General features: G+C 36.0%; 1 protein-coding gene across 2 annotated transcripts in view; it reads left to right on the top strand.

Moving 5' to 3' along the window:
* Positions 1-212: 212 nt before the first annotated feature.
* UBXN2B (UBX domain protein 2B) overlaps positions 213-15368 on the top strand; it is a 35284-nt gene continuing 20128 nt past the window's right edge. The window contains exons 1-4 of one of the 2 annotated variants that reach the window (XM_017547576.2): positions 213-411; positions 5753-5856; positions 12626-12776; positions 14949-15032. In XM_017547576.2, coding sequence (XP_017403065.1) covers positions 328-411; positions 5753-5856; positions 12626-12776; positions 14949-15032 — 423 coding nt within the window. In that variant the 5' untranslated portion in view covers positions 213-327. The remainder of the gene's footprint in view (positions 412-5752; positions 5857-12625; positions 12777-14948; positions 15033-15368) is intronic. The other variant, XM_037745395.1, reaches the window with a different exon arrangement.

The following is a 15368-nucleotide window of genomic DNA, read 5'->3' as shown; positions in this document are numbered from 1 at the left end:
AATCCAGAGGATGTTTTCATTGTTGAGCTAAATGAATGTACAAGTCTAGACTGCCCTCTAGTGCGGCCTACAACGCCTTGAGGCGTGCAGCAGTAGCAACACGAAACTTACAGAAGTTTCCCAGCGGAGAAATTCCCAGAGCCAACTTCCTTTAAGGGAGAAAGGGAAACCCGACAGGTGCTCCAGCACCGGAAATGGAGGCACAGCTTCGGAAAACTGGGCCGCGCACGCGCTTTGCGAGGCTCCGCCCCTCCAGCGGTTGCCAGGCTACCGGCCCCGGAAGTCGCATGAGCTGCGTCCGCAGTGGGCGCCGCTAGCCGGCGGAAGATGGCGGAGGGCGGCGGCCCTGAGCCCGGCGAGCAGGAGCGGAGGTCTTCCGGGCCGCGGCCTCCAAGCGCGCGGGATTTGCAGGTGAGGCGAGTAGCCGGGGGAAGGAGCGCGGCGGTGGGCGCGGGCCGGTGACGGCGCGGGCTGGTGCGAGTCGGAGGCCGACTCTATCCTCGGAGGAGCCTTTCCCGGACCCTGTCTTGGGTTGGAATCGTGACTTCGGCGCCCGGTCTCCCCAGGTCGGCGCTTAGCACGGTGGTGGTCGTGTACTCTAGTGCCCGACCCTCCAGCACTGGTGCCTCGTCTCCCTTCTACCCCACGTACGATGTAAAAACAGCTACTCGTTTAGAATGACATTTTGTGGGGTCAGTTGGTTGCTTCACGGGTTGATGCTTCCTTCTTGGAGCTTACTCCAGAAGAAAGGTTACTGTGGCCACAGGGGACTAGGCAGTCACCGAAACAGTAGTGATGCGTGATTTGTTCTTTTTTTTTTTTGTCTTGGATGCTATTTCTGACTTGATTACTTACATATAAAAATGGTTCCATTTTATCATGTAGCCTTTTCTTTTAAAGAGGCGAAGGAAAGCAATGCACACTATGTTTATACAGCCTAGTTGTCTAAGTCATGGTCTTTAAAACACTGCACACAAGAAACAGGGAAATAAAACTTCGTAATGTTGTATAGGACACTGATATTAGTTAGCTAAATATTAGTGCACCAAATCCCGTTTTATCAGATACTGACGCCATTTTTCTCATTTTAGGCTTTTTTTGTGTCTCATTATAAGACTATTATTTAACAAGTAAATATCAGTAGAGAGATACTAAGGAGAATCTTGGTAGAGCAGTTCTACTGTATTACTTTAAAACCACACTTCATTCTAACGCGAACAAACCACCATCCATGGTGACATACTAAGCTTTGGGGAATGTGGAAATAAGTAGGACATCAATCCTTAGTCCGTGCTAAACTCTATTGATGCGTATGTAAGTGTAAAAGACATTTCTACCTTTTGGAAGCCTACAGATTTCTTCGGAGAAATGGGATGTGAATACATTTAGCATAACATTTTGGCACCCCATGAAGTATGATGGGGTGCCAAAATAAGCAGTGCACAAAGTGAAGAATTTGGAGACTGGAAAGATGAGTGTAAGATTAGGAGGTCAACTCAGTGTAGAATAGTCCCAGCGCCATAGTTGACTCAGCAGCAATAAACAGAATCAAGGGATAGGACGCTGTTGTGTACCTCATCTTTCCTATTTAAACCCACATCACTGAGACAGCACGGAGTTAGTAGTCACACCAATTTTGATTTGCCTTAGTCCTGCTACTTAGTAGTTTTATGAACTTAGGAGAAATGCCTTAACTTCTCTGAGCCTCACTGTCTTCATTTGTAAACTGTGGAGGGTCAGGGTGCTGGTGGTAGTGTAAGGATTAAATGTTGTAAAGGGCCTATGCAAAATTCCTACATTATTCTGGCTCAGTTGTTACTGAGCAAGTATTTGGTTCCTTTTTCCTCAATGAGAAAGATGCTATAACTTTCACTGGAGAGTCCATTTTAATGTCATTAAAGTTAATATAGTATGTAGCTTAATGTCCTTTCCCTAACTTAAATCCATTTCTTCTTTTTATGTGAAAAGTGAGAACAGCTTGGCAATGGCCACTTGATTCTTGGCAAATTGTTTGCAGACTTAATCCGGTGGCTCAAAGTATGATTAATGTTTGGAGATACTCTGGTAGATGTTGCTGATTGTGAGAATGCTTTCATTTCCACCCTGAGTTAGAATATGGGAATTTTTTTTCATCTGTCTATTTCTGGTAGGTAGGGCAGTAGGAAGAAAACTGGTTTCTTTATTAATGTGATTTGGTATATCAAGTACAGTATCTAAGTATTGATAATCTTTTCTTCAGAACTTAATATGAATGTGAAGAACTTGCAAAGAAACTTGAAAACAGCCAAAGGGATGACATATCAAGAAATAAAGTATGTATCAAAGTTTAAAAGAGTTAACTAATGTTCTTCCCAAATGGTATCTTGGATATTGATTATTTATAGATTATATTGTTATCATTTAATCTAGATATGCTTAAGAGTTAACCCAGTTCGTGCAGCTTTCAGTAGATATTTCTTACTTCCCAAACAGCTTGATCTAAGAGTCTTTCCGAGTGAGTAAAGGGGTAACGTATCACTGATTGGAACAAGTATAAGTACCCCTAAGTAAGTATATCTTAGCTGCCATGCAATGTAGGGTTTGTCAGCATCTAAATCAGGAGGGAATGCTCCAGGTGCCACCAGAGGACAGCTGCATAGTTGTTTCCCAAAAGGCCTCCCAGCCATGGGAGCCCCCAACTTACAAACTGCAGACTCAGAAATCTTTTTTGCATATCACACAATAGATTTTCATAGCTCCCTTCATACCCCACAAATAAGGAAATGGTCAGAGCGTAAGTTAGGAGTGGGATTGTTAGTGACAAAACTAAGCCCTAAACCTCATCAGTATTCAGTAGTATTTCTGAATTGCTTTCCCTTCTGGTGTCCCTCAGCCCATCCACACACATGTTCATTAAGGTATTTAGTCGTATACTATGTCCCAGTTTTCCTCCACATGTTCTGTGTTGCTCTGTAGGTTGGAGTCGGGGAGTGGGAACAGGGTTAACTTCCGTACTTATCAGGGTTATGATTGGATTTGTTAGGATGGACTCAATAGGGGGTACTATAAATGAGAAGAATTAAAATGTCCGATACTGTGTTGCCACAAGTACCCTAATCCTACTGAATATCTTTATTCTGTATCATTGATTCTCTAGTGTGCATCTATGACCTGGAAGTCTTGTCAAAGATTGCTGGAACACACCCCAAAGTGTGTTCTAGAGTGGGGTTTACGTATATGCATTTCTTAGAAGTTCCCGGGTGTCTGTATAATAAACATTTATTACTGCTTCTAGAATTGCTTACTCTTAGGCTAGAATTCCAGTACTTTTAATCTTTTGCTATATACTTGATTTTCTCACGCAATTACTTTGCTTTCAGGTTGCAAGTTCTTCACATTTCAAATTCCAGAGGAAAGATTATCAATACTTTACTTAGATACTTTATCCTCTGCGTATTATTGAAACATTTTCTTAATTACGTTTTGAGATTTTGTTGTGTTAGTTTTGACCAGTACTTCAATTAATATTTATCAATTTAAATTATCATTTCCTCTTGATGTGATACCATCTGCTATGTTAAATAATATAAATTAAATTTCTTTGTAATATTTAATAATGAACTTATGCCATATGATGCCACATGGCATCAACTCCCTCTAAATATTGCTCATTTTCTTCTAAGTTTTTAGTGATGTACCATTAATAACTAGGATCTTTCAGCCAGGTAGACTCTTAATCATTTTCCTCATATTCCTCTTTTGTTAATATATGTTCCACATTCCACGGAGTCAGAGACATTTTTGCCTTTTTTATTTATGTTACCAAAGAAAATTGTTATTTGATTGGAAGCATTTATTCAAATCTTGTTAAAGCAAAAAACAAGGCAAAAATGTATAGCAAATATAACCCCAGTTTAAAATCCATCTGTCTATATCTATTTCTGATTCATTTTATATTCTTTATATAATTCAGCATGAATATCTTGCCTCTTAGGTACAATATTAGAAACAATTTGAGAAACGTAAAGTTTAGTTGGGGAAATAAAACAGCAAAAGTACACAAGTAATGACAACATAGTGCTTAATATGAATGTTATTGGAGGTATCACATGCTATGAGTATTTAGAAAAAAGAGATATTAAGAAAATTAGAAAAGGTTTTCTGAAGGAGAACTGAAATGGGCCTTTGAGATACAGACTACATTTTCATTGAGGAGAATAGGAATATCATAAAAGTAATTCATAGAGCTGACATAATCAGCTCAGAAGGAAATCTATAAAATAATACTGCTTTAAAGAAATTTCAGGGAGGTATAATTTCTGAAAACTTTAGAACCTTGTCGTTAGAATGTGTATGTGCATGTCTGTTTGTCTCTCCTCTGTCATTTGTTTTGGGTTTTTTTGTTTTGTTTTTGAAGGGGATAGAGTAGTAAAGGACCATTAGGAGATTTAACACTCTAGGGAAAAAAAATCTTGAGGAAAATGAAATACTGTTACAATCATTGCTAAACATTTAAAAATAATATCTTCTAGTAATAGAGCACATGCTTTGTGCTTTCCATACATTCTTTAATCTTTTAAATGACTCTCTAAGGTAATTTTTTAATAGGCATTTGAAGATGTGGTAACTAAGGCTCAGAAAAATATTTGCCCAAGATCACACAGTAAGTGCCTAAATTAGGATTTCAATTCAGTCCTTTTAGAGTACCACTTTTATAATTTAGATTTCTAGCAAAGTTGCCGTGGTACAAATATGAAAGTTATTGAATGTGGGAGGGTGGGAGTAAAAAAAATTAGAATAGAATAGTCTTTCATTTTGTTTTCTTTGTGTGTATTTTAAAAGTTGACTAATAGAATTTTCAAAGAATTAACTTTGCCCCAATGCCCTGTTCTTCTTATAGGTAGTTTTCATATCATTTGTTTGTCTACAAGAAGCATTTTAATCTGTTTTGTTTTGGTTTTATTCATTGTTGTTGTTTTGGGAAAAAAAAAAAACCCAGAGATTATGGTCATGCCAGTTACAGTTGAATAGCCGCAGGAGCATTAAGGAAAGTTGCTGAGTTGTTATCCAAAGACGTCAAAAGTCGGAAAAAAATAACCTATACAATACTGAAATATTGGATTCCTTTTTAAAATTCCATTTTGAGAACAAATATAGTTTTATTTCATTTTGAAATAAACTATCCAGCTAATATCTGTGATGTATAATTTGGTAATATTACTTTCTAAATGGTATATAAACCATATATAATTTATGGTCTTGTATTCTTCAGAAACTCGTTTTCCTAAGCACCATGAAATTTTATGTCTGGTAGATTTTTAAATAGAATACTTCTGAAATTGTTTTATGTGCTTGGAGTTTGAAAACTTGAATAGCTAAATGAAACTATTTTGTGAGATCTGATGAAAGAAGCTGACATTAGTGTGAAACATCTTCAGGAATTGTTTAAAAATTGCACAAGAATTTTAGGTTTAAATTTGAAAATGGTTTGTTACCTAAAACAGATTTTTGATACTGTTGAATAGTTAATTGAAAATAATCAAATAATTATTACAACTTAGAGTTACTCTCTTAGATGTGACATTTCGATTATTTCTATAAAATGAGATTCAGTGAGTTTATTTCAGAAAGGAATCATCTTTTGAAGCATCAGCTTCTTTCATGAAAAGTCTTTACCACTCAATTTTAAGTTAATGCTCTATATGTAACTTCTAGTTGTATGGAAGGGTTTATTGCTAGTGTTATCCTTTATAACAAGCCTATTATTATGTAGCTGGCCTTGGCAGAATTGTATGAAGATGAAGTGAAGTGCAAATCTTCCAAGTCTGATAGACCTAAAGCTGCAGTCTTCAAGAGCCCACGAACACCACCTCAACGGTAAGTTTTATTTTGTTTTGTTGTAAAAAGAAATTATAACTTTTTCTAAAAATGTACTACAAATTATTTTAAATGGCCTTCTTCAAGGTTTCTTCAACAATTTTTTAAAATTATTATTTCCTTCCAAGATCGAGGCAGATACAGTTAAAAAAATAGAAATGATTAATATCATTTAGGTGCTAGTTTAAAAACTTACAGTCAGAAAGCTAAAAGAAACTTACAGAAAAATTACCTTAAAATACCTAATATTTTGGTAGATATGTAAAATTATATCCTGAATACTGTTTTTCTTGGGCACAATGGTTTTTTAATATTTTTTGAGTCATGGGACTCATTAAGGGTCTGATGAAAGCTACAGAATTCTCCTCTCAAAACAACTTTCATATGCAAGTTTGTCATTCATTTTTAAGGGTTTGTGTGCTTCTTGAAGCCTCTCCATGGAGCCTCTGTGGGTTTTTTGTCTTACTTTTAGGAATCTGTGATTTCTGAAGTCTGTCTCTTCCTCCTTTAGGTGATGATTCCTCTAATGTATGACCTCCTAAATATTATTTGCTGTTATTAAAATCCCTGAACTATAAAAACAACCAACTATGAAGATTTAAGAGATGAGAACCACGTGTATTTTATTGCTGTGAGTTTTCTTGTTGCCAGGAGTATTTTCATTAACATCTTTTTAGTACTATAAATATCCCTGGGGAAGAAACATCAGTTTTCCCATTATATCTTAGTCTCAGAAAGTCTACTTTATAAATTTTCAATCCATCAAAGGCAAGACTAGTAAATACTGTTTATTCCACCTGTATTCACCAAGTTGTGAAAATGTTGCATTGCGCTTATACACACACGGATTCTCTCTTTTTTACTCAACTATTTGAAAGGAAATTGTAGCCAGTATGATACTTCACCTCTGATTACTTCAGCATGCATCTCCCAAGAAGAAGCACACACTTTTATAACCTTGATAACATAGCACATCTTACAAAATTAATAGTAATTCAGGCCGGGAGGAGTGGCTCACACCTGTAATCCCAGCACTTTGGGAGGCCAAGGCATGCAGATCACTTGAGGTCAGGAGTTCAAGACCAGCCTGGCCAATACAGCAAAACCTTGTCTGTACTAAAAATATAGAAATTAGCCAGGTGTGGTGGCACAGGCCTGTAATTCCAGCTACTCTGAAGGCTGAGACACAAGAATCGCCTGAACTTGGGAGGCAGAGGCTGCAGAGAGCCGAGATGGCACCACTGCACTCCAGCCTGAATGACGGAGGAGGACACTGTCTCAAAAATAATAATAATAATAATTCTATGATGTCATTTAATATATAGTCTGTAGTCAGATATCTCTTATAGCCTTATCTTTGGATTTAGGATTCAACCAAGGACATTGCATTTAATTATTCCTGTTTTGAATTTTTGAATACAGAGCATTCTCCCGATCTTTTTATTTTTAGCTCAGCTACGTAATCTAAGATTTACTGCATTGACTTTTTTAGAGAGTCTAGGCCAGATGTCGTATAAAATGTCTAAAATTCTAGATCATTGTTTCCTCGTGATTAGATTTTTATTAAATTTTTTGTCAAAAATGCGAAATAAGTGATACCGTCTGCTATTTATTACGTTATAACAGGAGTCATAATTGCAGTAATTTCCACCATTGGTGATATGTTCACTTGGTTAAGGCACTGACCACCACACCACTCCATTGTAAGATAGATACTGTTTGTGCTTTGTAATCAGCAGGTTGGTATCTTGACACTGTTTGAACATCCTATTCTTTCATTTAATTCTTATCTTTATACATATAAAATACTGTATTTTTAGCTGCTTCTTTAATTTATATATTCTCCCAAGCTTTGAAAGTACTTCATATGTTATCTGTGTACTTACATTTTACTCATTATTTGGTCACTGTTTCTCCAGTTTGAACATATGTTGAATGACTTAATATTTGAGCTCTTATCATAAGATTACTGTATTAATATTTTCCTTGCTATTCAAATATAATTACTAAGATATTTCAGTGAAAGGTTTTCTTTTATGTTGTCTGAAACAATGTTTCCATTAATAGGTATAATTCAGTAAGTCAGTTTCTAAGGATTTTGTGCCTAACATTTGATCTTTAGCATTATTTACATTTCAACAGCTGAGCTTCCTCAAAATATATTGGCTGGGATATAGACTGTGTTTATTCTGTTTATAATGCAATTTATAGCAAACTATTGGCAATCTTTTTTTCTAAGTATGATATTTTCCAATATTAAGTGTACACTTCTTTTGATTTCATATTTAGTATCAACATTTTCACAGTATCACTGTATTTCTGCTAATCTGTTTGGTACAGAAAACAGTGCTTATTTTCATGGTCCACCTCCTTGGGCAGTATTAGAAATCAAAACAGTTATTGTTTCATTGTCATTTTAAGCCAAGGTATTTTTATTATCTGAAACTCTGGACATAAGATGGTCTGTGTTTTTAATTTACAAGAGGAATTATGTAGCCTACAGAAAGACCCTCAGGATATAGTCCGACACCTGTTTTGACATACTCATCTGTGAAAAGTTACATATCATAAACGGAACTTAGATATGTCCTCTGCAAGTCATTATATAGTAGTATTGCTTCTGAGAATTAAATGAGATAAAGCAGATAAGATGCCTAGTACAGAGTTGGTACTTAGCTGGGCCCTAAAAGGATTTGGGATATTAGGAGTTAGATAAGCACAAACAACAAAGGACACAATTCAAGGAACAAAGAATCACAGAGGAGAAAATAATCAAAATGACCAGAGGCCTCAGAAAAGGAACCAGCAGAACTTTAGTAGCTTAGTAGCAAATAAGATTGGATAGATGGGGGTGCAGCCAGGAAGGCTTTCATAGGCATGTGACCTGTGCTGTTGCTCAAGGCCCCATGCCTAGAAGGGCCCTGTGCTTGGACTAATGCTTTGCTGTTACTGTTTTGAAATTCTTAATAGATTTTGAACAAGAGGACTCCCATTTTCACTTTGCACTGGGTCCCACAAATTATGTAGCCAGTTCTGGATACAACCTTGAAGCCCACGAAAATGAGTTGTACCTGTGTAGAAGGCGGTGGAAAGCCAGTTTGTTTTTTTTGTTAAAAATTTAATGACAAAACTATAATATAGTGTTAAAAGCTTTGACTCTGGAGTTAGACACATCTCAGTTGTAATTTTTTTCTCTATCCTCTAATAAGGTTTTGGCAATTGGTGAGTTATTTAAACTCCTTCAATCTTAGTTTTCTTACCTGTAAAATAGTAGTAATAACATTGTTAGGACTAACTAAACACATAGTCATCTTTTGAAAAATGTTAGCTGTTACTATTCTTTTCATTTAGGAAAACAGGACAGGCAATACTATATAAAATTAATGATGATGGGGAGAATAGGATAAGGAGGGAAATAAATCAATACAGAAACAATTGAGGTAAACTGAGGAATGAGGTAATAAAGTTTTGAATTCAAGGCCAAGGATGGTGGCTCACGCCTGTCATCCCAGCAGTTAGGGAGGCCGAGGTGATGCAGATTGCTTGAGCTCGTGAGTTTAAGACCAGCCTGGGCAACAGGGCTTAAACCACATCTCTACAAAAAATACAAAAAGTAGCCATGCATGGTGGTGCATGCCTGTAGTCCCAGCTACTTGGGAGGCTGAGGTGGCTGGATAGCTTGAGCCTGGGGGGGGGACATTGTAGTGAGCTGAGATCATGCCGCTGCACTCCGGCCTGGGCAATAGAGCCATTTGTTGTCTCGAAAAATATATAAATAAAATAAATTTTGGATTTAGGTGGTGGCAATGGAATGGAGAGAAAAGGGTGAAATTAATAAAGGACACTTTTAAGGTGTTTATTATAGAAATGTAGTGACATGGGATATAGGGAGTAAGCCAGTGGGAAAGAGAGAAGACTTAAATGTTTTTAATCTGGGATACAGGAAAAAGTGATTGTTAATGGGAGGGCTTATGTGTACAAATAGCTTCAGTTTTGGAGATGAACTTGATTCAAGTAAAACTATCTAGCAGGTGGTTTTAAATTCAACACTGGACTGTAAGTTAATGGTAAAAGCATATATTTGAGGGTCATCTGTATAGAAGAGGTTATCTTTGACAATGGATAAATACTTTGATGATCAAATTAGCTTAAATAGAGGGGAGTGGAAGTCAAGGATATAGGCGGATTTATGTAAGAGAAGGAGAAAGAAAACTCATTAATGTAGAGAAGGAGATGTTGGATCCCATTGGGCAAAGAAACAAGCAATTTTGGTATAACGAAAGTCCAGGAGAGTTCAATTATGAAACAAGAAAAGGGAGAAGGATAGGCTCAAAAGGATCAAATGTTTCAGAAAGTGGGTAACAACTGACGGAAGTCTGTTGTGTTTGGCAATGAGAAGATAACTCAGAATCTTTAAATAACAAAGATTCAGTAGCAAAATGGGAGCAAAAATCTTACTGCAGGGAGTAAATGCATGGGAAATATGGGCACCGGTCACAGATAATATGTTTAAGGTTTGGGTAATCATCATTAGGAGCTAAAAAGATTGAAACCGCCCAACTCTTCTGAAATTGGGAACTATCAATGGGTAACAACCCCTATCACCAATTTCATTCAACTTGTACTGGAGGTTTTAGTCAGCACAATGAGATAAGAAAAACGTATACAAATTGGAAAAAATATATAAATAAAGCTTATTATGTGCAGTGACATAATTGCATACAAAGAAAACTATAAAAGACTCTGGTTCCTTTTCTGATTTCTCCGGTCATTTTGATCTTTTTTCCTCCTGTGTGCCTCTTCATTCGTAGAATTTTGTTCCTTGTCCTCTGTGCTTATCTAAGTCCTAATGTCTTAAATCCTTTTAAGGCCCAGCTAAGTACCAATTCTGTACTAAACATCTTTTATTCCTTTTCATTTATATTTAATAAGTTAGTTTGCATGAGTATAGAGAATTACTTCAGGAGTCAATAAATATTGTTGCCTGAACATTCATGAATTAAATTTGAGATCTTCCACTGCTGAATGCAAAGACCAATTATAAAGCTGCAATAGTTAAGAGAGTAAGAACTGACAGTAGACTGTGTACCAAAAGAGAGAACTCAGAATCATAGTCACACATAAAAGCAACTTGATTTATGACACTGCAGAGCAGTGAGGGAGAGAATTTCATTCTATGATACTGGAACAAATGGACATTTACATGGAGAAAAAATAGTTCTTGACCTTCTGCCTTATACCACCTACAAACATCAGTTCCATATGGGTTGTGGATCTAAATAGAGAAATTAAAACAATAAAGTTTCTGGAAGAAAATAGAATACTTTCATGACCTTAGAGTAGGCAAAGATTTCAACAAATAAAAATCATAAACAAGGTAGGAAATCATTTGCTGTGACTGATTTTTGCAGTAAGGTCTTTCTCACTAAGACTGAGATAAAAAGGAATGATTATTTACTTTGCCAGATTAGAGATGTGGGACAGGGAGGGAAGGAGTGTTACAGCAGCACACAGCTGCAGCAGGAAGCTTTGCGTTGCTTTTCTGTGTTTGTTGTAGCTACCTAAAATAATCTAACGCTAAGGCTTGTCTTAAGAGAGCTAGGGCAGTGTTCAACCTTGCTTGCTACCCTGGGCCCTTGAGTGTAAGCTTGGGAGGAAGGCTTCTGTAGGCTCCTCCTCTAGATAAAGTTGGGCCCAGTGTACTTCTCCAGAGCACTGGCAAGATGAAGCCCCACCTCCGCCTTCACCCGTTAGTAGGATTCTCCTGGTATCTCCTTGTTCTCCATCAAGATGGATCTTTTCTTTCCTTTACTCCGAAGTGAGAACTGGTCTGCTTTTTCCTCTAGCTCACTCAGTTTTGCATATTCTAATTTAGGAGAAAGCCGCCTTGAAGGTGACTTCCATTCCTAGTCTCCAGAGCAGATATAATTTCCCCCCATTGTTTCGTTCTGTGTGTCAGTTCGGTGTGAATTTGGAACTGGATTGGAGAGTTATAAGTATTTTAACAAATGAGGTTTGATTGTCATCTTACCCTGGAAGTCTCCATGTTGATGCTTCATTGGTTATATAGTTTCTGATATCCTTGATTGAAAAAACCTTGAAAGATAAAAGTAGGTTATTAATCTTATGTAAAGGTAATTTTTATGTTTCCTAGGACCATTTTTAAAGTTGGAATCAAAGTAGAAATTGGTCACCAAGAATCACTGCCTAAATTATGTACTTTTAACAAACACAGGGGATTATAAGGGAGTAGATCTCTTTTAAATCCAAAAATCTCTGAAGAGTAAATCCTCTGTAGATAATCCTTTAGTTTGGAATTAGCTGTTTATACTGTCTAAATCTAGAGATCTCGTCAGTAACTAGGTCTCTACTGAGTGTTGCCTTGTTAGGGAGAAGGGACTATCTTCTGACTATCTTCTGATTGTCAATACTGCTTTCCCTATGACATCAGAAGTGCTGAATTAGTGAATGAGATGTATGTAATAAGCAGTTACAGAAGACTGAGGGATCAGCAAGCAAGCCAGTTATCGTGCTGGAGGCTTTGCCCTTACAGTCAATGTCTGCAAACTCAGAAAGCATATGATTTATTTCCTGTTTATTCTTTTCCTTACTCCCACTTTAAAAATTAAATATTTTCAGAGAAGTCAAAAGAATGCCTCTTTTTAAATAACATATTTTGTATAAACTTTTATTTTCATAAGACTCTAGCTTTTTATTTAGTTTATGTCTGCTGTTCTAAGTTTTTATTCATGAACTAAAATGTTTAAAGGTTTTACTCAAGTGAACATGAATACAGTGGATTACATATAGTTCGACCTTCAACTGGGAAAATTGTGAATGAACTTTTCAAAGAGGCAAGGGAACATGGGGCTGTCCCTCTGAATGAAGCCACAAGAGCTTCAGGTGATGATAAATCTAAGGTCAGTGCACAGTTTTAAACTAAATACACTTATTTACCTCCTCTTTCATTTTTATATTATTTGCAAACATGTTTTTCTAATTGTAATTTCTGTTTTAAATATTGGTTTCATTTCTATAAAATTATAATCTTTCTATTAATGATTGAAAGTTGAGATAATTTTTTACATTTCTGAACAACTTTTTAAGTTACCTTTTAATTTCAAAATGATTAGTAGAGTCATAAGCTTTTGCATAAAGAATACAGGGAAGTTTCATGTACCTTTCACCTAGTTTTCCCTAATGGTTACATTTTACATGATTATGGTAGAATATCAAAGCCAGGAATTTGGCATTTCTCTGTGTCTATATCTTTTTATCACATGTGTGATCACCCAACTGAAGCTCTTCTTCATAGCCTACCCATTTATACTCACACCCACCCCCTCTCTCCTACCATCCCTAACCTCTAGCCAATACCAGTCAATTGGTTTTTCATCTCTGTAATTTTACCATATTAAGAATGTTACACAGGCTGGTGGTGGTGGCTCATGCCTGTAATCCTAGTACTTTGGGAGGCCAAGGCAGAGAGATCACAGTTCAAGACCAGCCTGGCCAACATGGTGAAACTCTGATGTTAAACAAATGGAGTCATAACATATGTGACCTTTTGGAATAGCTTTTTTCACTCTGCATAATGCCCTTGAGATCTATCAGAGCTTTTGCTTGTATCACAACTTTGTTCCTTTTTAATTCTTGAGTAGCATTTTATGGTTTAGATATACCACAGTTTAACCATTCATGTATTGAGGAATATTTTAGTTTCCAGCTTTTGACTATTACAAATAAAGCTGCTATGAACAATTGGGTCCAGATTTTCTTACTTATATAAGTTTTTATTTCTCTGGGATAAATGCTCAGAAGTACAATTGCTGGGTCATACATTAAGTGTATGTTTAGTTTAATAAACAGCCAAACTATTTTCCAGAGTGGTTTTGCCATTTTATATTTCCACATATATGAGAGAACTAGTTTCTCTGCATCCTTTTCAGCATATAGTATTGTTACTATTTTTAATTTTAGCCTTTGGGTAGGTGTGTAGTGATAATACAATGTGGTTTTATTTCTCTAATGACTAATGATCTTAATATGCATTTTCCTAATGGCTAGTGAGGAACATCTTTTCATGTGCTGCTTTGCCATTATCTGTATTAATTCTTTTCAGTGAAATATCTCTTCATTACTTTTGCCCATTTTCTAATTGAATTATTTTGTTACTGTTGAGTTCTGAGAATTATTTGTATATTTTAATAGGTATGGGTCCTTTGTCCGATACATGGTTTGCGGATATTTTCTCCCTGAATGTCATTTGTGTTTTATCCTCTTAACAGGGTTTTTGTAAAGCAAAAGATAAAACTTTGATAAAATTCAATTTTTTTTTCTTTTATGGATCATGCTTTTGCTGTATTGTCTAAGAACTTTTCACTTAACTGTCAGTCCCAAATATTTTCTTCCTTGTTATCTAGAAAAATGTTATAGCTTTACATTTAAAGCTATGATCGATCTGAATTTTTTATATAAGGTGTGAGGTTGACACCAGAGTTTATTGTTTTGCTTATGGATGTCCAGTTGCTCCAGCATCACTTCTTGAAAGGCACTCCTTTCTCCATTGAATTGCTTTTGTACCTTTCTAAATTTCTATAAAACTTCTATACATCTTTTAATTATTATCAACTGACCCAATATTTGTATACTGAAGATCAACACTTAAGTGTCTTTTGGAGTATAATTTCTTATATTCTTATAAGCAGCATTTCTCAACCTGAAATTTCTCCCTCAAAATTATTTGGGGAGGTTATCTAAACTGCCTCATGGCTTCAGATATTATGGTTCAATAGATTTGGGGTATGCCTAGAAACATGTCTTTTTAAAAAAAAATCTCTGATAATTTCGACATCCATTGTTGAGAACCACTGCTATAATGGAACTTAAATTTTGGGTTTTATTTTCATTATTCATCAATGGTTTGAAATTATCTTTTAGTCAAGTCTTATGGCAATTTTGATTCTTGAAGGTTCTCCAATATGAACCATTTTGGCTAATTAGAATTTATCTAGTTTTAAAATACATATCACATAATAACTTTTTGCTGAATAATCCTTAGTGAATTTTAACGCATTTCCTATGTATTTTAGTCATTTACAGGTGGAGGATACAGATTGGGTAATTCCTTTTGTAAGCGGTCTGAATATATCTATGGAGAAAATCAGCTGCAAGATGTAGGTACAATAATCAAAATGAAAAAATATAAATATTTGCTTCTAGTTTCTAAAACTTTTTAAATTAAAAAGTGATAATCTTTTTGTTACTTTTTAAAACATGGGTTAAAAGGACCAATGATGTGTGAGTTTTCAGTCTCAATTTTTATGTTTTGTATCGCACTTACGCCTTGCACTTAGAGATAATGTAACTATTTGTTGAAAGAATGTATGATTCATTGTCAAAATGAATTTGCAGCCAGGCATAGTGACTTGCACCTGGAGTCCCAACTACTCCAATGGCTGAGGTAGGAGGATCACTTGAGCCCAGAAATTCAAGGCCAGCCTGGAAAACAT

The sequence above is a fragment of the Cebus imitator genome, unplaced genomic scaffold (assembly GCF_001604975.1).
Source record: "Cebus imitator isolate Cc_AM_T3 unplaced genomic scaffold, Cebus_imitator-1.0 Scaffold199, whole genome shotgun sequence".
Lineage (NCBI taxonomy): Eukaryota > Metazoa > Chordata > Mammalia > Primates > Cebidae > Cebus > Cebus imitator.
This window is presented reverse-complemented; position numbering and strand designations above follow the sequence as displayed.